This window comes from Agelaius tricolor, unplaced genomic scaffold, assembly GCF_023055355.1.
Source record: "Agelaius tricolor isolate 1412-34295 unplaced genomic scaffold, bAgeTri1.0.p SCAF_11, whole genome shotgun sequence".
In the NCBI taxonomy this organism is placed as follows: domain Eukaryota; kingdom Metazoa; phylum Chordata; class Aves; order Passeriformes; family Icteridae; genus Agelaius; species Agelaius tricolor.
Genome location: NW_027269271.1, coordinates 9,258,236 through 9,282,891, shown reverse-complemented (window position 1 = coordinate 9,282,891; position 24,656 = coordinate 9,258,236). Strand labels below are relative to the sequence as shown.

Here is a 24,656-nt window from a genome sequence, read left to right as displayed (position 1 = left end):
GCAAAAGAACTGCTGTTCAATTGTACCAAATAGCACATCTGAGTTTTATAATGCAGACAAATGGGACCTGAACAATTTGTTTTTACTACTGAGTTACATTATATCTATTTTAATGCAGGCCCCTAGAGGAACGGGGCCAGTGCACTAATTTACTGTGGAACATAAAGGTGTATAGTTGTGTTTTTAGAAAAACACCCTACAGATGTAAGGCTCTACCCCATCCTGGCATGTGGAACATATCATTGTGCATTCTGGGAAAGGGAAAGCATTTTGTCATACTTGCAAGGAAGCCCAATGAAATTAGGAATCTAACAGTGTGACGTTTCCATCATTAATACCCTCAAATATAAATCATGAGAGACTTGTTTTGACAGCAACATTTGAGTGAGTTCAACAAGCAAACACTTATAGGCATAATCTGCAAATAACATAAAATCACACAAGTTCATTTACTTCCCTGGAAGCGTGCCAGCTTACATAAACTGGGGATCCAGCCCATGAAAAGGAAAATTACTTACTTCCTCTGAATAGTGATCTGAAGGGAGAGGTGGGTAGTCACACTGTTCTATCTTCTTGCACAGAGAGTACAAGTTCATTTTATCACCATAAAAGGGACTCTGCAGTGCAGCCATCTGTTTAAAGAAAATGTACAGTTTTCTTTTGCGTTTTTAAGTAAAGCTGTTTTGTCATAAAATCTGTAACAGTAACAAATCAAAAGTGATTCTTAATGACTCTCAATGCTCTGCTTAGAGGGAGCCCTGCAGTGATGATAACAGAAGTTCCAAAACTATTCCTATAACCACTGTATGTACTTATTCTATGTCATACAACCATAGCTGTCACAATCCTTACAGTGCAATATCTGAATTGCACACTGTTAGGGTTTTATTAATAGACTATGAGGGGAAATTCAGTAGTTTACAATATTGCTGAGAGTGGAGGGTCCTTGCACCACAAGGGACACCAAAAAAATCCAAACCTGTGCTTTTCTACGGAAGACCTTTTGTAAGAAAACACGTAACTTACACGAAAACATTATTTAATCTAAAGCAATGTATTGTGTAGGTAACACTAGATAATCATAGCAGATTTTGTAACCTTCCACAGCCATGACACTTGACTTCAATGTAATTGAGGGTTTTGAAAGCAAGAAAAAGCTATCATCTATACTTCCAAAATCTCAGACCCAAAATCTTCGTAATTCAGGAGGTTATTCAAAAATACTTTAAAAAAAAAAAATCCCTAAACTTCCATCAGAAGCAGAGAACCAGCACCTATGGCAATAATCTACAATTACAATAGAAAACTGAGAAAATCTGTTGCAGAGCACTTATGTAATTGATCAGCTTAAAACCAGCATTAATAAACCTACCCTTTATTTCCTGACAATGTTACAGCTTGACATTTGAGATGGAAACAAATGCTATGGCTAGCTGGATTAGAAATTTAAAAATTCATTTAAAAACTCTCCATTCTGTTCAAAGCCTAAGAAACCTTTTATCTGCAGCAGCACGAATGCTGCTCTGAGTGCAGAGCTGCCCCAAAGTCAGTCACCCTTTTCTACATGTGCTAATAAGTTTGATTTTGGAAGGACAATGTGTACATTCCCCAGACAGGCAGAGTGTGTGTGAAACACGCTAGTCCATGCTGTGCTACTCAGTGAGCTTCAGCAGGGACAGGACAAGCTGAAAATGGCTCTCATCTGTCTTGTGGTCTTCCAGATAGAAGTTTAACTCTTTCATGTCTAAGCATCAATATCACTGGGGGAAATGTATGAAAAGAATTACCAAAATTCCCTTCCATTTATTTTATCTCTAATTTGCTCTCAAATACTTCGGGACTTTTTCATATTACCTTCAACTAAGAAAAAAATTTTAAAGCTCCTGAAACAAGTATTATGCTGCAGCTCTATCCTACACTCCTCCCAATCTGTATTACTAAGATAATGTTTATTTTTGTATTTACATGACGTTGTCTCTTACCTTAAAAAGAATGTTAAAAATGCAAGCTGAAGACCAAAAAAGAAAAGAAGGAAAAAAAAAGAAAAAAAGAAAAATCAACTGCAGGGTCTGTACGCATGCAGAAACTCTAAATAAATGCACAGATAGTCATTTTCATACTCTAGGTGTTCATTAAAAAGTACTTTTGTTTGAATGCTGCCGAGTGTTAAAAAAATTCTGAATGTCCCCTAAGGAGTTAAAACAGGAATACTATATTTTCATGCATCTCCTGCTTTGACAGATGAAAAATGTCAACTGTCCTGTTTTTATTTTCAAGCTTTTGCACTATTCATCTGGTTCATTAGTGCATCTCGCTGCTGCCCCTGACAGCTGCTCGCCCTCTCCTCCCAGCAGCTGAATTTTTCAGGCTAATTTGATCCTCCACACTGAGACGATCGCTAGAATGATTGACTTGCTCCCTGACCTCCAGGGTCTGACTTTGCTGATTAGTATTCTGGGGGTGTCTGAGGGACGAAAGCCCACTGTCTGTCTTCAGGGCTGGTGGCAGCTCGCTCTCTCTCTTTTTTTTTCCCTTTCTTTTTTTTTTTTTTTTTTTTTTTTGAACTGTAAGCCACCAACCTACAACCCTGTAAGGATGCAATTGCTACGATGAACAATAAAAGGAAATGTGTAAGACCTACTTTTCCATGTAAAGGTCCATGTAGCAAAAGCACAGCATCTTGATTTTAATTAGTAAAGTCTACTTTGTTGCATATCAATTAAAACTCCACTGGTAGTGTTTTTGAGGTTTCAAAAATACCTGGGGCTCTAAAAAATTCAGACTTTAAAACATACTTCTGCAAAATCTTACTGGCCACACAGTTAGCATTGAATAATAGATTGCTATACACATGAGAAATAATAATTCTTAAAAACAAGTTAGTTTAAACCTAAATTAAAATGTAACTGAAGAGTTTAGTGACAAATAGGCATTTACTGAGATGCGATAAACTTGCCACGGCTTTTTTCCAATTAAGCTGGAGACAATCCAGAGTACATATGAATACACATCACCATGAAATCAACATAATAAAACATGCTAAGATGCAGGCAATAGACAAATCATAGAAAGACACCCAGCATAAAAGTGCACAGATTAAAAAAAAAACATTCATTAGTCCACACAAGTCTTGAAGAACCTTAAGTAACCACCTTCCAATAATTAAGAAAAAATACTAAGTGAGAAAAATGCTGAGCATATATTTTGAATTTGCTGTAACTGAAATTTCAAAATTAGAGACAAATTCTCAAGATAAACTTCCAAAACCAAACAAGAAAATCCACCACAAATATCTGGTATGTTGCAGAATCAACTAAATGCACTTCTAAAAGAAATTAAAAGCTATAGTTGAAGACAATGCCCAATACTGCAGCTATATATCAACAACAAGGGTCCTAATAATTATTTTATTCTTGCAATAAGGAAAACAAACACTATCCCATATTGGCTTAAATAGCATCCTGATAAAACACCTAAAATCAAAGGAGAATGGTATTTCAAGATGCTGAGTTAATCAATGGGACTGAGTTTATTTAGGTATTTTGGGACTATCCACCACAACAAAGAAAAATGTAATAGTCACATTGGTGTTTAATATAGTCTACCAGCATTAAGGCAGCAAGCTTAAAAAATTCTTCAGAAAAGTAATATTGATTTATATCCAGCAATTTAATTTCATATAACATAAAAGAAAAATTAACCTTAAACTGTGGGGTTTTATATAACAGTAATTAAAGGTTTTATTTATTTCCAGATTTTAAAAAATGCTCAAGTAAACCAACCAGAGGCAAAGAAATAGTAATACTGAAAAATGCTCATCTACCTTTATGCTATCTTAGGGCTTGCACAAGAGTGCAAAGCAGAGCACTGAGATTCAAGGCAGCTGCCATGGTCAGTATTGAGGAATCCAGGATTAAGTTTTAGCTCAGGATTCAAACTTCCAAATACTTGCTAGCAGCTGGACTTCCTTCCTTGAATGATCCCCAATATTTAAAGCAACAGCTATACACACGTCTGTAAACTGCAGACTTGCAGTATAGCTATTTTTCCTTTTAATATTCAAGGCAACATGTCAGTGCTCAGAAGTAAACAAATATTACTGGAGATGATTCACCTGGCAGCAACATCCAACCTCAACAGGCTGCCAGTGTCTTCTACACAATCCTAAAATAAACAAGGAGGTGCTGATACTGCTGAGTGTGTGCTGAATGAGTTCTGCTGACCCACTGAGGCAGGTGGCTTGTAGGTAAACAAAAATGACTTGAGTAGATTTGTTTCTACCTGGAACATGACTGGGGAGACTTCACTGCCACTGCTGGAACCATTTTTTCCCCAGCATCATTCAACACAAGTGTTACTTCTTCTAATCAAGAAATTAGATGTAAAGAACTTGGAATATGTATTTGTTTTAGAAGCCTACCTGTTCTTCACACCTTCATTTGCCTTCATTTCAATGAGCCCTGTACCTTTATTTTCTCAAAATACAGTATTATTTAAAATTGTGTGTCACCTACCAATCTCGACTGTACCAACAGAGAAAACTAAACAATTGCAGTTTAGCCATCACAGGAGAATAACAGAAAAATTACTTGTGTTTGCAGCAGAAGTTGTTAAACTGAGAATTCATCCAAGTTAATAGCAGTAAGTACAACAAATAAATAAACTTTTTTCATCATTTTACTTAAGTTTAAAGTCTTTATAAAAATAAGAAATTTGTATTGAATTATCTATATTGCAGTTTTTGAAAGTATTACTTACATATTCAAATCAGTCCTACTACTTCTCAATGCATTTATTAAATAACCATATAACCATCATGGGCCACGAAAACACCTAGAACAATTTTTCATGCGCTTGCTATTATTCATTTACTAATCCTTCAGTCACAGCCAGTCCTCAAGCAATTGCTGTAAAATCTTTGTAGCAAACAAATTTAAAGGAAAGTTCAAGTAAAACACAAATAAAGGTATTTCACATGCTTAAGTTCTGTAAGGGGAGGAGGGCAGGGGAAGGGGGAAGTACAAGAGTGTTATTAAGTTCACTGTATATATCAGTATTACCTCATACAGCAGACAGCCTAGAGACCAGATGTCAGACTTGAAGTTGTAACCATTTTCATGTATTCTCTCTGGAGACATATAATAAGGTGTACCAACTGCAAAAAAACACAAGTATTTTTGAATGAAAATTTCTGTTGTTGTGCAGTAGTTAAATTACCGTTTTCCCAGTAGAAGAATATTTTTCATCTTTCTCATTTTGCTACATTTAAAACTTCAACTCATACTTAGGACACTTCAGCTTGACAAAAATACACAAATTAGTATCTATTTCATCCAATGCAGCTTTATTTTCACCACTCATTACCAGAGCTATGCAGCTGTAGAACACTTCCAAATTTTGCTTTTAAGGAACCTTTTAAGCAATTTGTTTCTCCTGAAGAGAACCAAGGGCAGGTACTACACACACACACATCCCTGCTACTTTTCCAAACTGTTAGCACTGTGGCTAGAAACAACACTAGAAATTCTCTGCCACGGGCTGAATTTTTTGTTTCAAAAATTCTGTTCTTCCTTTGAGAATACATAAATCTGAAAAAGCTGGTTTTGGAACTAAAAAACACAGGCACTTTAAATAGCTGAAATTAAAGCTGAGCCTGAGATTCAGGCCCTTCAGAGATGAGGGCAGGAAAACCAGCATGCCCAACAGAAGCTGAGGTTCCTAAGGGCAACTCAGCCATCAGCAGGAGCACCAAATTCCAGGGCTTTGCAGCTCCCAAACCTGTGCCTGTCCCAGCTTAATCCTGCCTCAGAGCTGTGGGCTCTGGAAATGTCTGCTCTTGAAAAGCAGCATTTATTGGGTCTGTCCCAGAGTAAATTTATGTTAGATACTCTGGAACATCTCTCCCTTTGATTTTAATCAAACCCTACCTGTCTGTGTCACAAGTTACTTGGAACAGAGAAATATTGAGAGACGTTTCAGCTCTATAAAAAATGTTATTACAAGGAAGTAGCTGAGTGATGGTTTCATGTATGACACAGCAATGAGTAGTTATGGAAAATAATGGTAATGGCAATTTAAGTGCATTGTTTCTGGACTTTCTCCCTGTATCCCCCAAAATGACTGCTTAACAGCAAAAAAAGGCACAGATCTATATGGATTTTTGTTTTGATTTTGTTTGAATATTTTCTTAAGCACTGAATCCTTACGATAAAAACTGGCTGATTTCTGTCAATTCAAGTTGATTTGATTTTGAAACCAAACATCTTGCAACACCATCAGTGATTAAAATCAGCAATTTTTCATTTTTGTTCTTTGTGGTATGAACCTCACATATTATTGTAACACAAGGATCTGGTTTCACTTCTGGTCTTCTGAATAGGTGAGGCTAATTCAGAATTGATCTCTGTATGAATACTGAAGACAGAGATACAGTGAACATATAAGTACTTCTACATCTGAATAATCAGGTTAAATAGTTTTAAGTAATCAGACAGATAATTTTACTCTCATAATCTCCAAAAGTTAAGGGGTTTGTTTGGACGGTGGAAGTAAGGAGGAGAGAGAATTACCTTCCTACTTGAAGGGCCCAGCTTAGATAGGGAAACCCAGAACCACCTATCTCAGGTCAGGCCACTGCTGCTGGTAACTCATCACTTCACCTGATCTGCTCCTTGGCAAACAACATTGAAAACCCATATAAACTATTCCTGTAACAGACAGGCAAAGATAGAGGTCCCCATGTGGTATCCTCCAAAGGATCTGGCCCCCTAAACATGCTGGGGGAGACTTCCAGTTCTGGGAAAAGCTGAGAGTGCCAAAGCCCCTGTCCCTCAGCACTGGGCTGAGCACTCAGTGCACCTCTGAACTGAGGCTGCCAATGGTAACAGCTTAAAAGGAAAAAGGCTGGGGAAAGGCAACTCCAGAGAGTACTGTGGGAGACATTTACTCTCACAGGATGTTTGCATCCACCTACAACTGTGAATGGTCTTTTCCCTGTGAAACAATATAGGCAAGCAGATAGGTAGACTACAATGCCAAAGTAACTGCCAAAATATCCAGAAGCAACTCTGGATATATCTGGTTTTCTAATGTATCACCATCAGTATTTTAATGGGCACTTAATGACAGATATCTTAAGATCAGAACTGCAACTAAGCATTTGGAATGACACAGGTTTCATATTTTTATCATCTTACTGGTTTATTTCCCTCTTCAATTTTTTTTAACACCCCAACAACTAGTGAGCTTGGATACCTCTAAAAAATTTCAGCTGCATTTTGTATCCATTAATTAAAGCACTGGTTTAGTACATTCTGATGCTTTGTTGGCAGAATGCATCTAACAGAAGTAAGTTGAATAGTGATGTGTTTGTTCAGTGGCTGCAGCAGCAGTGCCTCTGCTGCTCTGAGGTATCACACAAGTGGCTGGCAGTGAGTAATGTGCCAGAAAGAGGCTTCACAGAATCCACAGGGGGCAGCTGAAAACACTGAGGTTTGAAGGTTCATAGTCTACCAAAAGCAAAGGTAATTTTAACCAGTAGCTCTGGGAAGCCTGCTGATACATTAGGGGTCTGATATGACCGTGAAAGATTGATGATAGTGAAAAGCAAGAACAAATGTTCCCATTTTACAGCGTTTAGCCTAGTGTAACACCTCCACTGCAATGCAACCTGCAGCCCCCCATGGCCAGCTAGTGAGAGGAATTGAAATTAGTTCTGTTACTCATGGAATCACACAAACAACCTGAAGATTCAGACATCATTACTACTTGTAAACTGATTTTAACAGAACATGACGCTAAAGATTCATTATTCTGACATTCAGGAACTACTGAAAGCATTGCAACGATCCTTTTAACACAGTGAGCACTCTCAGGACATAGCTGTGCTGCTGGTAAGTAACTACCAGTGTGATTCTATGTTTTATTTGCTTCCTGGATCTTTTTTTACTGTTAGGTGAAATACAGCATCCCAGTAGAATAGAGATATGCAACTTCCTCACTTCCTTTACTCATCTGAAGACATAGAAGTGGGATAATATAAGAAAATGAGCTAAATCATTGAGGTGCCTACATTTTTAAGAACAAAATAAGTAACTTCACTGTTTTGCTTGCTGCATTTGCAGACCTGTGATAACTTGCAAGTCTGAACAGTAACCTCTTTGAAAGTGGTCTGAGTCACATACAGTGTCTCGTCAGAATCTGCTGCTGCTCTGGAGCTCCTTCCCTCTAAAGATGCTGTAGATCCAAAAAGTGTTGATTCTTTATGCAAGCTTCATGTTACTGGCAGAGGGAGTAGATATAATGGAATTGGGGTTAATACAGAGCAGGGAGCTGATTTGAAGGATCAGAGGCAAAGAATCTATTACAGAAAAAGGAATTATGGTATCAACAGTCCATCTTACTACCTGGATAAACATATAACTCACAATTCACCTGAGTGAAGTTAAACAAGTGCATTAAGGAGTGGAATGAAATACAGTTAAGTTCTGAAATAGTTACTAGCTCTAAAAGCTATCAAGCATTTTTAGGCTGGGAGAAAAATCTGCCTGGTAAATGTTAAATCTACTCATACAAAACAATGCAGTGGTTCATTCAGGACAGGTTTAACAGACCATAGTTTTAAAAATGGCCACATAATCATTACTGACATTTCATGCATTGGCATACATAACTATCAGAATTCAGGAAGGGGGCTAAAGTGACCAAATTTCAGTAACCAAAACACATGGTTTATGGATGACTCCATGTCCATAAGACCACAGCAAATTTTTAATATAGAGTACAATACAACATGCCTAACAAGATGAATGTGGATGCTGAACACAGACAAACCTAAATCACAAACCAGCAGCTTGGAGGTCCTTTTCAACCCTACTGATTCTATTATGTTCAAGGTTTTGTACTTATTTAATATAGCTATAGGAGATGTCTAAGTCAAAATACTGCACTTATCCAAAGTCACTCTGCAACCTAGCCCACAATGTGCAAACAGTCCTTCTACATAAGTCACTCTATAAATATCTTGAGTTATTTTATAACAAGACAATCATTTCTTTTCAGCTTTCAAACTACTGTAAGAGAGCTCATGTTTCTGTACATAAAATTCAAGAGCTATTTTAACACAGCTTCCTTGATGACTGCAATGACTCAGCTGCAGATTTCCCTGCCAGCATTACTGTGCACTGAGGGTGCAGGTTCTGAGTATGGCTGGGTATTTAAGTGGAGTTTATTCTATTCACAGAATGGTGCTGCAAACCACCACCTCAGCACAGCCTCTACTGCATTAGAGACACATATGGGAGAGGAGAGTATCTGCACACATTTTCACAAGGTATTTTATCCTCCACAACCTGTGTGAGTTTCTAGTCAAACCCCTCACATAACATAGTCTGTGCTGGGGACAGCAGTATCACAGAAATGACAGAAGATGTCAAAACACAGAAGACCAGAATTCCACGCAGATGATTCTCTGCATTTGAGCCTTTTCAGAAGATTGCAGATCTGCTCCTTTGCCCTGCAAGAAGGGATGCCCATGCTGGTGGACAGTGCCTGCCTTACAGCACAGCCACAGCAGAGAGATCAAGTGATTCTTTTTGTAACCAAAATATGAAAAGACTTCTCTTTACATCCACTGAATGGCTAACAAAGAAAAAAACACATATTCAAGAGCTGGCCTTAGAACTGCCATTTCACCAAAGAGCATAAGGCCTGGCATTGAGCCATTAAACAACAGCAGCAAGAAAACCCTAACAGAGTTGTAGGGAAAGGAGTAGGAAGTCTTTGTTGGACCATATTCCCCTTTCTAATATAAAGTCTTCTGAAAACAAAATATTTTGTCAAGTTTGTATCAAATCAACAATGCCTCCATTTCCTCTGCCCTTTTGTAAGAAATATTTTCCATTTCCAAAAAGATATAGGCATGACAATAGTAAATTATTGATAAAGCTGTATAGAAAGAGCTAAGAACATGAAAAAACCCTGTCCAGTGCAGTTTTTCATTTGTTTCAAATGGACCATCAGTAAAGATTGTAATTAAATCAGTATTATTCATAATTAGCAGTTAGAAGCTGTAGCTAATTAAAATTTTAGTACATTTCTTTATCTCTGAAAGCCTGAATCTAGTTTGCTACTGAAATTTTTATAAAGCCTGTAAACAAGTATAAATTGCTACACATATGTTTGCTATTTACTAGGTTACGTGCACCAAAGGTTTATGAAATCATAAAAAGATACAACTTTGAACGAAATTTCAAGAAAACCAGCATCATAAACTGCAGAAGAAATCAATTTAAGAAGTGGTATCTGCTAGTGACGACAAATCAGAAAGTCAGTCTCCTCTGTAGCCTAAGTTAACAGCTGACACAAACCTTTTTTCTAGGCTGAATTCTGACATTAGGCCATAATTAAGAGGGAAATAGGAAAAGAAGAGATAGGGAAAAAATAAAAAAATAACAACTCCTCTACCAAGACACAGCCACCAACAGAAGAAACAAAGATGCCATCCTCCCCTTTTTCCCCACTCTCTGGATGATTCTTGGATCTGTAAAAGATGAGCTTTAAAGGGCTCAGGGGTATTACACTGTTCTTAAATCTGGCACAGTCTTCAGCTTTTTTTAATTTCCAGCTCAGCCTTCACAACAATTCCCCTGTGAGGAGCCAAAATAATCCAGGGTTGAGGCAGTCTGCTCCTCTTTATCTTCCTGGCTTGTGCCTCAGAATGCAAGTCTGCACTCCCACTCTCACTGCTGACCTGTGCCTTATTCCTGAGCTCCTACTCCTCAGATTAGGATTTCCAGCTCCCTCTTCACAGCCTCCTTCCATCTGCAGGCAGGAGCAGAGCCCACCTGCAAGAAGCCAACCCAGCCTCCCCTCAGTGCTGCCAGAGATGGCCCCTGGCTTCCAGGGGCAGCAGGAAAGCAGCACTTTGGGTGCCACGCTGTGAGAGCAGCAGATCTTCAGTGTCACATGTGACTGACCCCCAGTGTGGAAGCCCAGAACATTTCCAGCCTGGGCTCTGCACCCCTCCTCAGCCTCCTGCCAATGCAGGGCTGCACTCTGTGGCTGGGGCTCCTATTAACATCTCACCACTCACTCATGGGTTTGACTTCACCAGTCTGCACCAAACATGGGAAAAACTGGGAGGCACATAGGAGTGACCAAAGGCTTTTTGGAGGACAGGGAAATAAGGAGTGTCAAAAGTTTCCCATCCAAAATATTATATTTTTAGCCATTAACACATATATCACTCACATCTCAAATGTGGTACAAACAGGCAATCAAAAAACAGGCTTGAGTGCAGCAACCACCAAACACAGACAATTCACTGAGGGAAAAGAATGTTTTTGTATCTAAAAAACCTAACTTAACAGTATTATGAACAGTATTTCCAACATTTCTCTTTAAAGCAGATGTTACTCTATTTACAAGGTTTTTCTCTTCTACAGACATCCTCTTAGATTTTGTCATTCATCTGTTACCTACTTTTAAACTTAAAATATATGCCAAATATTTAATTTTTCTTCTCTAAAGGCCTCTTAATCATCCTAGTATTCACATGCTACTCAAAAGATGCACATTACATGAAAATTTTGTTTGGCTAGAGATAATGTCCTGCTAGTTTTGTGTGCTAGCAAAGAATAAACTGAACATTTCAGAAAACTTAAAGACAAGAATAGAAAAAAGCTTTCTGGGAATTGGTTTTGTTAGTTTTATCTCCCCTCAACTACCTAAGCTTACATTGAGAAATGTCACCTTAAAAAATGGAAACTCCTCTGAGAGCCCTTCGAACCCACATAGCCAAGAGGTCATTAATGCTACTCATGCAGGCACACACAGAATTATGAGACTCCTCCCAACACTGAATAAAGTTCAAGTCAATTTTTTAAAAATTCATCCATATTATCACCTTATTTTTCCCTAGCATTTCTAGGCAACACTATTGTCTTAAAGACTTGTTCAGAGGTAGAAATGTACACTAAATTATGCAAACAAAGGAGGGGAAATACCCAAAGTATTCTGAAAGAAATGCCTCAGTGTTACAGTGTTTCTGTATTTGTCCACGGTGCTGACCATTTTTTTTATTAAGAACACCTTTAATATTTTTATTATTACTTAAGAACATCTTTAACTGGTCCTAACCCTTTTCTTCTTCCTCCTGAGTGGGCACAGTATTTCCACCATGTAAAATACTCTACCTGTCCAACACCTGTACCTCAGAGAAAGCTTACCTAAAGAATGTGCAGCTGTGGTTTTGGAGCTGAAAAATCGACCAAGTCCAAGGTCTCCCAGCTTTACTACTCCTGTAGCTGTAATGAACACATTTGCTGGCTTTATATCTGGAAGAAAAATAAATTTAAAAATTTAAAAGTCACAGTGAGGTTGCAAGAAAATCTACTCTTTTATTAATAATAGACCCAAAGTGGATTTTACTTACAGGTAATATTGGTAAAATTTGACAGTGCTACTCAGAAAGAATGGATCCAGAATGTAGAATTTCAAATCCACTATTTTATTAGTACAACTATCACTCAAGCAAAGAAAGCCTAGAGCCACAGAAAGTTGTTGGTTTTTTTTTTCAAACAAGCAAACAAACAAAAAAAACCCACACCCCCAAAATCAAGAAGCATATACAGGGGAGTTCATTACAATTTTATATAAGCTACATAGAGAGTCTTACATTAAAACTAGAGAGTCTCTTTTGTTATCTCCTAAGTAACAGCCTAAATATGTTTTCAAGAACTATACAGCATTTTTCATCAGTTTTGCTAATCAAATTAGCCACAGTGGCATAACGTCATTTACTTGAAATAGATAACTGACTCTCTATAAGAGCAGGCATTAAAAAAGAAGCGAGTTTACTCAGGAGAATGGTTATTTGAACTCATCAGTGGAATTGGGCTAATCAAGTAGAAACAAAGAAAAATAATGATGTATACCCCAGACAGTTATTTTTCACAAGTAATATCCAGTTTAAGTTTTAATCCAATCCCTTAGAGGCAACACCAGAGACTCTTATTCTATGATTTCTAACAAGATACCTACCTTGTTAGTCTCCTAAATAAACTGACCTGTTATTTGTTTGGCAAGGGAATTTAGCTCTTACTCTGCTGAAGAGCAATACACCCTAGCCTTAAACTTAGAGAAGTCAGTTCATTTAGTAAAAGGGGATTACAGTTTGCATAAGATACAGGCACAGTAAAAGGAATGGTTAATAACCCTTCAAACACCAGCATTTTCAGGTTTCCAGTAAAAAAAGTTACAAAACCTTACAAGCTTTAGAGGAAGACAGAAGCAATTATGTTCTCCTGCTATCTGACCCAGTTTTCAGGAGTTTGGATAACCCTTTGTGTAATAATCCAACACAGATTTAGCTCAATTTAAAAATAGCTTTAATTGCCATTGCTTTTGGCATGTAACCATGGAATCACTAGATTTGCCATAGGTTTGCCAGAAGCTCTGAACTTAGTACTTCAGTTTAAGGAACTGAAATCCTTTCCTTATGAGCTACAATATACAGAAATTAACTGATTTAATTATAAACATATTAAAGGAAGATACTTGCACCCTATGGACAGAATCTGTAATTTTTGTCCTCGTTTTATCATTCACACTTGCAGGCACCTGTACAAATGCACAAAGGGGGAAAAAAAAAAAGTAGAATCACAAGGGAAAGGCATTTGCAGGGGCAGGAGTACCTAAGCTCATCTGCTATGGGTGCAAAATTTCCAGCTGCAAATGACAGAGCTCAGCAGACATCGAGGGACTGTTCCTATCAGACATTGATTGAGCTGCATTCTAGCACAGGGAGTCACCAACCTAAGACAGGCAATGTCACCTGAACCTAAAAAGTGACAGCCCACACACAACTCACAATGCCATAACCAGAGGGATTTCAGAAGGGGGAAAAAATAGCAGATCTAAGAAGAAGCTATACTATGATCTGTTTTCTTTGACCCAAGAGTTATGAGGTGAAATGAAGACCACATCCAAGAAGACAGCAGCACCAAGGTTTAAAATGGGCCAAGGAAATTTAGTACCTGACAGGGATAGCTGGCAACTACAAGGGCTGTTGGGACACAGAGATTGGAAATAGTGGAAAGGAGCAGAGAACTGGAGGAAATGCTCACACCAGCACATAATCCAATAGAGAAGGGTCTAGGAGAAGGGCCTGTACATCATAAGCAAGCAGGGCAGGAGCAGATACTCTTAACCAGGTGCAAGAGCTGTAAAGAATGGACTGACAGATCTGTGCAAGGCAGGTGGCAGCACTTGGGCAAGACAACAAGCAAATACAGAAGAATAAATACAGGGCAGAAGATAGGAGCCAGAAAAATGAAGTAGCTATGGCAGGGTATCCATTACTCACAGAACTATTGCTTATTTTGAAAAACTTGCTATCAAACAAATGCCTACCACAACAAATGCACATCCACATACTTCTCTCAGTTTTCTATTACTTGTAAAATCTTACAGAAACATGCAATGTTTCAGCTGTCAAAATTGATTTCAGCCAGTTTAATTCTCACATAGTCAAAGGTATAGTAAGGACAAATCATCTTTGATCTTGTATTACCTCTATGCATAACACGACGAGAGTGCATATGTTCCAAGGCACTGCAAAGCTGAACAAAGTACTTCCAAACTGTTCTTTCAGGAATCAACCTCTTCTGTTTCTTAAAATGCTTAAAAAAAACATGGTTAGTGAATATTAAAAATTAAAACTTGCATAAAATTACTGAAAAAAGACAGAAAATCATTAATTAAAAAATAAAAAAAATACAAGAGGCTCACAAGCTAATAAGAAAGGTTTAACAACATTTCTTGACACAGAAAATTTTCCCCTTAAATATTAATATATGTACCATCACTGCATGTGAATAAGTCATTCTACACACAGAGCCACAAATAACATAATTGAAATAAAATTCCTACCCCAAAAAAGGATTTAAACAGTATTTAGCACTCCTCAGTGTTGGATTAATGTGGTCAGAGTAATTTAGTATAAAGCAGCCACAGAACAAATAAAGGCCAGATATAAAGCTATGTGCCACAGAACGTCCCAAATTAAATACACTTCCTTACACCAAAATTGATTTCCATACCCTCATTTTCTAAAACAAAGAAAAAAAAAAAAGAATAGCAGTATCACACAGTCACAAAGATCATGTAAGAAGAATCGGTCACATTAGTTTTAAAAACTTCTGCAGTACATGAAAGGGAATTAAAGGAGCTGATTTCTGAAAATTTCGCAGTGACATAACTCCTGTTCAAATATTTTCTATCCTGTATAAAAACCCATTCCTGATCACTGGTAGCAGTTCACTGGCCTGTTAAAGCTTACACAAAACAATTACACTCTGCTCTACACATCAGCTTCAAATGTGGTATTCAGGCACTGAGTAGCAGTCCTCCAAAGACACCTACTGAAAACCTGGAATTCAGCCAATCTTAAAATGTAAAAGTTTCATCATTATAAATTCTTCAGCTAAAGGGAAAAAGATGGAAAAATCGTTGCTTGTTTAGCCTGTGTTTCCAAAGAAATTGTATCGTGTCAGGTTTTGAAGTTCCACACAAGGAGAAAATACACAAATAACATTAAGACTAGCAAAATTTTAGATGGAAAGCAAAGCACTTGATGTATTTTAATTGTGGGTACAGACAGACTTCACACTCATGCACGCTTTAAGAAAGTTCACGTAACAAACATTTATTAAATTGCAAAAAAAAAATTTCATACTATGTTAAAACATGCCAGTGAGAAGTTGACAGCTGCATCTGCACATTACAGACACACAGGAGCGTGAGAGAGAGGCTTTTAAACTACCTATAGCAAAATGCATCAGTCGTACAAAGGATCTTAACATTCCACCAAATGTTTTTCGTTATAGGCATTATTTCAAAATGCATTTTCATTTAAATGAGGCAAAGCATATAAATTACGTCTTTAAATATAATTTTTTTTCACTCTTGGACTGAATCCAAACAAACCCTGTGTATCTGTTCTCCCCATAGCTGGATTTGCATATCAGAGGATTGTTTGATGTCAACAGGAAGATGGAGACCAGGTTTCTTTTCATTTAAAAACAAATACACAATACATCTAAGTATGTGTACATGAAAGCACAGTTCCTTGATTTAAAATGCATTCTGAAATTATCATAATTATAACTAGGCACTTTATTTAAACATTCTGAATTATTATTTTTTTAACTGGGATGCGGTGATGAAATGCTATTCACAAAATGCCTGAAATGGGAAGATTTTCAATCACACATTCCCATTCCCATTTACCTAAAGTACAGCAGTGTACTTTCAAAGTATTTATGTACAAGTTTTCTTTTAACACTTTATTCACTTGCCATCTCTAGCACTGTAGCTGATGTACACTACAAAATTGGCTTCAGTTCTTGCAGTGCAAGGATGCAACTTAAAGTGGTCTCACTCTGCTGAAGGCATTAATAATTTTGCAGGACAATAATTACCTCCTCCTGAAAGCATCAAAAATATTACTTAACCCCAGAGAATTTATCCATCTAAAGAGGATAGAAAAGAGAGCTGCCACATTTGCTAACAACATTTAAACAAAGAAACAGGCAGCATTTTCATTTCTATGGGCTTAAAAATAATTATATTATCTTTAAAATAAACTCAATTAACATTGTGTTGTTCGGTAATTAATTACTTTTTTTCCCTCAAAAATGTTCTCAATTTTTTCTTAGGCTGTTGTCTACCAGTAGGCAAAACAGTGATGAAAAGCCATCACCAAAATGATGAATTTTGCAATAACAGCTATTGAAACAAGTTGTACACTTTTAGGAAACAATCCAGCAGACACCGTTAGTTCTGAGGAAAGTCAAAATAAAAACTCCATTTCTGTTTAGAACCTTACCTTCTAACAAGAAATGTAAGTTGATGGAAAACACAGGCAAACCTATTTTTATGCCAAACAGCATAATTAAATTCATATAGCACACATGAACTGTATTCAAAGCAGGATCCTTTCCTTTCTCCTTCATTTTAAAATAGTCCACAATGCAAACTGCAGTTCTAACAATTGTGGTGTCTGCTCCCTCCCTACAGGGAAGCCAAAATGCAGAAGATAAGATGCTGTGACAATAATTTTTCACCTCTGTTGCAGCACAGCAAAGCAGCAGCACAGTCAATGCTGAACTAATCCACTACTTGGTGCCTGAAGCACCCTGAGGTCCACAGCACCCAGTTAACCTCCCAGAGCTCCCTCCCACTGTACACAGGCTGGCATTACCTGCCCAGAGGAGGAATACAGCCTGACATACAGCCCTCTCTGAAGTGCTCTCATCTTCAAAACTTCATTATTCTCCTTCTTCCACCTGTCTTAGGCTCAAAGCACAGTCCTGATGTCCCTCAGACCACTGACCTTCTAGGGTGTGACATTAAAAAAACATGATCCTGTCTGAGGTGAAAGATCAATCTCAAACAAGCTGAAACTGGGCAAAAAGGGAGCTGCTTGTACATGTGCATTAAAAATTTGGGCAGTGCTGCAAGCAGTGCTTTGTCAGGTAAACAGAACACCAGGCATGCTTTGGCAGCAGGCTGGCTCCCTGAAACAACTGTTTGTTTCAAAAGGCACATCCCATGAAATTTCCATCTCCATCTGAGAATAGAATTACAAAAAACTAACTTTGAAGAGTCACCACAATGTCAGTACATTGTGGATAAAACTGCAATTCAGTCATTTAATACAACTAGACATTTTGGTGGTCATAAATTTGCTAATCAGATGCCCTAAAGAGCTTTAAGGCAGGCAGGCTGTATCACCAGTTCGTATTTTTATCCCTTTTACAGAATGACTGAGCAGTTTCATCATGGAAAAACAGAACTCTCCTGGTTCTCTAATGGATTGCTAAAAGAAAAATTAAATATTCTCCAAATGTTTGCATAATAATGAAATTAAACATAGCTGCCCTGCACCTAAACAGCAAATGCCATTCAGTTTCTTGACAAACAAAACAAAGGAGAGATGGAGAAAAAAATCTGAAGTCAACATAAAGGCAGGAAGTTATATTATACTGAGTTTCTGAAGATGATGCTTTAAAGGTCACACTCCAAAAGTAAAAGTGACAGCAGGTAGCAGCTGGTCCTACCTGGGCTTAAAAGGACAATTCAGACAATACTTACAGCAAAGACACAGGACTATGTTTGGATTTTCTAAGAAAACTAAGATTTCCTGCAGGTGAGTAGAGAGTGAACCCAGATGATTTCCACACAACTAGAAACTGAGATATGACTGCCTACATCTCAATAACCACGCCTGGACAAAATTTAGCATTCAGTTCTGATGTATTGAAGGATTTTAAGGTGTGATTTAGTCTGGTTTAGGTCTCACTGAATAGAGAAAAAAATAGGAATAAATAAGAAAAAAGACAACACAATGAGTGTTAAGAAGCTAACTGAAGTAAAGTAAGCAAGATGTTTATGAGCTTCTCTTGCAGAGAGTTGATAAATTGATCATCTAAACAATTTTGCAGAGTCATTATTTAAGAAAAGAAAGGAACTGTGGAACTGTCAAACAAGCCTACAAGAACATATATCTGAATTTTCCCCTGCATATGCTGTAGCCTAGAGCTGTTTTTGAAAGACAGTATTTGGAAGAAAAGTAAAATGAGAATGATGATTTCATTACTTTAAACAGATTCCTTCCTTTCTTTCACAATTCCATTAGAATCTTGATCACATCTTTTTGTTCTCACGACTTCATTTACAGCTTACAAAAATATAAAGCACGGAAGGTTTTATACTTTACTGTACAAACTTATAACACAGTGATTCAATGACCAGATACAATTAGGAAGAAATCTGACCTGCATCAAGAGGAAAGAGATGCAAAATGATTACACAGAAGTTCTGAGTAACACAATAAAGCTCTTGACCACTTCTGACTGTGCTTCTTTGGGAGCTTTTTTTAATATGGACAAGCAGGAAGAACAAAGAGGAAAGAGGAGGTCAGGCAGCCATAATAGGAAATTATGGATGCACAAGCAAAGGCTTCCACTCTGTGAACACAACAGAAACAAACCACAACAGGCAAGGGCATCAGGGTCAGCAAGACAGGCCAGTGAAGATGGGTGGCAACATCCCAAAGTTCTGGAGACTCATAAATATAGAGAGGAAGTCTGTACCTAAGTCTTGTTTTCTATTTTAAAAGCTACATAATTCTAGCAGCAACACAGCATCCCAGGAGTTTTGTCTGGTTCTGTTCTTTGATTGATTCACCTGCCCATCTGTTTAGACCATGGCAAGTTTTCTGCCATTTTTCTTTGCTTTCTATGCAGAACAAAAATAGAACTTCCCACCACATCCTGATTCATTCATTCAGTTTGATATACAGTGTCATCAAATTTGCCTACATTTCAAGAGTAGCAGCTGTCTCTTACTTGTAAAAAGAGAACAAATACCAAAAAACCCACCCAAACTATTTTTCATCTATCAACTGAACATACCAAAAGCAGCCAATAAAGTGACACAAATATTTATTCAGCCAATAAAGTGACAAAAATAAAAATATTTACCTGGTTTGTTTTCCAACTTGGATTAACAGTTGCTTATATCCCCCCTTACTGAAGATGCTATACATTTATTTTTGACCCTTTCAGAACTCACAAGAAAAAGAGTTTAAAAAAATTAAATCTTCCTTTATTAGTCATCTTAGTATACTGCAAACTTTATTTCATGAAGAAGAAACAAAAGACTAAGATACTGTACAAAAATTAACACACAAAATGATGGTACTAACAGAAGTTCCTATTAGCATCAGAAGGACAAGTCAGTAGAATTGAACTGTGGTCTTTCCTTTAAAAAAAAAAAGAAGAAAAAAAAACCAGAAGAATGCTGCAGGGACACCACAGGACTGAGACAGAAGCATCTTCTCAAACAGAATCTTATTTCAGACAAAATCAAAAAAAGGACATTCACTTACAAGAAATTATAAGCCTTGTAAAAAATGCAAGGAAAATTTTTCATGTTTTCCATTTTAGCATATATTCTTTCATGCTAATAATCAGACTTAGTAATACTTCTGGTTAAACTCATATTCCTTAGAAAGCTCTGGACAAAGTCACTTTACATAAAGGTATTTTTAGCCAACTTTCTTTGCAAGGATTCATTTCATTTTTCCTTATTGAGCAGCCCACCTACAGTCCCTCTGTTCCACCTAACATTTTTGCTGATGCAAAAGAGCAAGGACATAGAGTGTTCAGAAATAGAGATCACCTACTGAAATCCGATATACTGGCAGAACCACTAATATAAAATTTCCAATACTGCATCATTTTCCTTGTCTCTGCTGTTACTGCTGAGTGGGGCTTCTTGAAACACACAGCCACATGTTTAAATTCAACAGTATTTGTTTACATGCATCTCTCTCCCAAAAAAATCCCCTTGGGGAAACTGGTACAGCATGAAGAGGTGAAACTCATGCTTGAATCATTAACTCTACCTCCTAATAAAAAACATGACACAGTAAATACAGAGGCTATCATCTTAACTTTATTTTTCTTTTCTCTACAAACAAGGCAGACTGATTTGAAGTCTCTACTCTGAGCAAGTTATCCACCTAGTGCAAACACTGACAGTGCTAATTTTTCAAATGCGTCTCTGAAAAATGAAAATTAGTCCCCAAGTATTGTTTGCAGGTCATTTCAAACAATAAAAGTATCCAGAACTATTATTCAATAAAATCTTCCAACTCTCCCTGCTCTTTAAAGGCTCACATACAATTTTAGAACCAGTGGGCAAAGGTGGAGATGAAATCTCCAAAGCCTGTGTAAGTTAAATGAAGTTTACTGTCAGGTTAATTTTTCATAGCTGACTGACACCATTATTCTCCTGTGTGTACAGCCCACTTCAACAGCTTCAGGTGTGATGTCTGTGAAGACAACTGACCACAAGACAAAACACTGCTGATTGTCTAATTATTTTAGCAGAAAACCTGCCCACTTATTCTTATTATTCCAGCAGCAGCAGCCACACACAATGGCTGACTCACAGCAAAACTAACAAGGCTGCCTGGCAATTACCCAGCCCAATTATCCCACTGATTATAAACTGGGGGACCAGCCAGCTCCCATTCTGCCAGCACTTGTATGTAACACACCCAAGGTAAAATGCTCCTGCTGCTGCTCTCACTGTGGGCACTGGTGGTGACAGCAAAGGTGACAGTGGAGCACCTGTCAGACACCCCAGTGACACACATGGATGGAGGAAAAGCTTACCACAGGCAGCTCTACCACCCTGCCAGGGCTCTGTGCCTTCACTTTTTCTTTTAAGACTTCACAGCTCCATCCACAGAGCAGCCACTTCCTCTCAGAACACCCCACCCTGCTTTTTTACCTGCTACACAGCTAACTAAGATACACAAAGTTGAATAGGATTAACTATTTTTTAATTACAGGACGTAAGAAAAATTTTAAAAAAGAAAAAAAAAAAGGTTTTTAGCAGCCTTAAAAAAGGTTAGTGGCAAAAATTAGCCTGACTGGTTCAAAGCCCCAGGTTCCTCCCTTAGGAAAAGGCACATAAAAATAGTTTAGCTTTGATCTGTAATTAGCACACTCTGTGTTACACTATCCTATTATATTAAAGGCTTCTTCAAGCTACACTCTATCTTTTGAAGCTTTTTTTCAAAAATGAGTAAGGAAAAAAGCTAAGGTACAGGTGATACAGAAAGCAAAAAATAAACCACTGAGGAAAAAATATTTTGAAGCTTTTAACATATATCAATGATGTAACTTCAGCAAAGTGCCAAACTGTTCTATATTATAAAATATAACCATATGCTCAATAAAAATACTTTGTATGAGGAGGTTTGGCGTGGGGGTGGTGGTACTGGGGTTTTTTGTTCTTTAATTTAAATCTAGCAGTCATGGAAAGAAAAAAAAAAACCACGAGAGACACGGATACTGCTGAAAGCCAAAAGAACCAGATTCCATGTTTTAAAATCTGCAATTACGGATCAAGGTAAACCAGTATCGTGAAAAGAAACAAATTACAGAAACGTGCACAAAAGACTGCTTTAAAAATCCTTTTCCCAAAACCATTTTATCAATTATTTGGACATAAATATATGTATAAGAAAAATATCAGAATTAGAGCCACAATAATTTCTCCCCCTTGAGAGTGTGTGCATGCAATTTTCAGTTCTGTTTTCTTTATGTTAGAAGACCCTTTACTCATTCATTCATGACACTCAGCTAATGAGCAGTTTGAAAATGTCTCTAGGCTTTATTTACTGTGCACTATTCATAACCTATTATTAAATATAAGTTTCAGGGAGGGATACAGTTTCCTAGTATGCATTGTTGGAATATCAAATTAATAAAATATCTTCACAAATGGCCTTAGAAATGATGAGGTAGTAATATCCCCATTTTACAGATTAGAATGTGGGCCAAGAATAGAGATCAAAAGTGTTAATTAATTCTGGCACCAATTTAAGCACCTCCTTCTCAACATATATAGCTGTATGAAACAGTCCATCTTCAAAGCACAGTTTCCACCCAGAACGAAGCTGTGAATGCTCAATACTTCTACTAATCAAGACTCAGAGTTTTGCCTTGAATGTCAGAAGTACAGAATAAGCAATTAGAATTATCCCCAAAAAGCAGTGGTCAAAGTGGTTTATTCAGTATCCCTTAGGAAAAAAACAAGTAAAGATGGTCTTTGGAAAAACCTTGAACTGTACTAATCACAAAACCTTTGTCTTTCAAATTCCCTGCCTAGTAAACAACTATTAAAGCAAAGAAGGCAGCACAGCTGCAACCATGTCTACACAGAGTAGTTGCACCCTTAATAGAGTGACATCCCATCCTGTTCCCAGCCAGTCTGACTTAACCCATCAGGCTCTCCCCCTGCAGACTGTCAGTTTGTCTGTCTAAGAGATCCCTGCCCCATCTGTCCCATTCTCTGACAGCAACACATCAGCTCTGCTCCAACCTCCCTGTCCCCATGTCCAGTACTGGAAATCCCATTTCACAATTTCCCAGTACACCACTCATTCTCTTACACTCCTCAGCCTCTCCTCCCAGTGGTACAAATTCCCTGCCTTCTCCCAAACCCTGCCAGCCAGCCCAAGTGTGCTTGTCCTCCTCCTTCCCAGGCAGAGGCTCTCTCTGCTCCTAAGGATCACTTAGCTCCTTGTCCCAGCCTACTCCTCAGTCTGCCTTGTCTTCCCTCTTCTCCACATTCATCTCAGATTACTCCCTTTCCCAGGTTGTTAGAAAGAATACAAACACGCTCCAGACACAGGAAAGCTTCAGCCCATCCAAAGCATCTAGAAAAAGCTATTTCTGGCAGTGCCACTCCAGTCACCCACCCTACTCCAGGTCTAAGCACTGACAGTCACTCAGGTTGTGTCAGCACCAACAGACACAGCAGGTTCACACAGCTCTGCATGTACAGAAATTCTCCATTTCTGGAATTATGCTCCAGCAATTTCTGTTAAGCACATATGTTAGAAGAATTGAAATCTAGGTAAATTTTCACAGCCATTTCTGTAAGAAAAATCCCCCGAGTTTTACATTTGTTTCAAGGCACAAAGGGGCTTAGAATATTTCAGATTCAAAGGCTGCAAGATATTATAATGAAGCATTGGCATCCAACATTTCAGTAGGAAATTGCTATATTTTGACAAACTGAAAGCATTCTCACACAACTAAATATTTGGCAATCCTAGCAGCAAGCAGTTAGTCCTGCTGGACATGTGTGTGCATGGCAGAAAACAGTTTCTGCAACACTGCCATTCAAAATACACAGGAAATAGCATTTTTCCCACCAGCTTTCAAAACAGGAACACCAACTATCTCCTACAACTGCTCAAGTTTTAGATCAATGTTTTGGATAATAAAAAGACAGATAACCAAATAATAATCCTCAGTTAATAGCTGAGGGTTACCCAAAATCCTGGGAAGGGCATGTAAAATTTAACACCTGGCCTGCTAAATTCTGACGCTGCACCTCTTCACTACACAGATGCTTCCCTAACTTCATACTCCCAAAATTCTTGCAAATATCACAGCAAAAGAAAATTACTGCTATTACAACTAAACAGTCAAACTATAGCTACCATGACTAGCAATACTTATCAGAAAATCCTGCTTTCTGCCAAAGCATCTCTACATTTCTAGCACATTCCCAGGACAGCAATCCATCAGAAAACAGTTGGGAAAAAACCAAGTGACTTCTCCATTCCCAGCAAGACAAGCAGCTTCGCTGCAGAGGTGATGGGCAGTTCTGGGCTCTGAGGCTCCCAGGGCAGCTAGCCCGTCCCAGGTAAGCCAACCTCAGCGGGCTGCACACAAGTCTCAAACTCCAGAGCTAATGTACCTTGGCATGGGAAGCAGGGGCTGCATTCCAGACCATGTGGAGAGGAGAAACTGCCTGATGCAGTTTCATACAGTGAAGCCCAAAATATCTACCACTAGTGAAACATTGAAATTAGAATCCATGAGATTTCAAACAAGTCTGAACAGAGCTCCAGCTCCTGCAAGGAATAATTTAGATCTGCATCAGTTACTTGGGAAGAAGTGACTATTCCTTCATTTGGTCTATCCTATAAAAAAAAAAAGTTCAAGGACAAAGAATTCACTGGTCCTAGCTATAGAAACTGGAGATACCAATAGGACTTG

The 24,656-nt window shown here is 37.9% G+C and overlaps 1 protein-coding gene across 1 annotated transcript in view; it reads right to left on the bottom strand.

Annotated features, from left to right (window-relative positions):
• NEK7 (NIMA related kinase 7) overlaps positions 1 to 24,656 on the bottom strand; it is a 68,379-nt gene that overhangs the window by 12,928 nt on the left and 30,795 nt on the right. Inside the window, 4 exon segments of the mRNA XM_071436035.1 lie at positions 519 to 632; positions 5,061 to 5,155; positions 12,228 to 12,335; positions 14,573 to 14,681. Of these exon segments, the coding sequence (XP_071292136.1) occupies positions 519 to 632; positions 5,061 to 5,155; positions 12,228 to 12,335; positions 14,573 to 14,681 (426 nt within the window).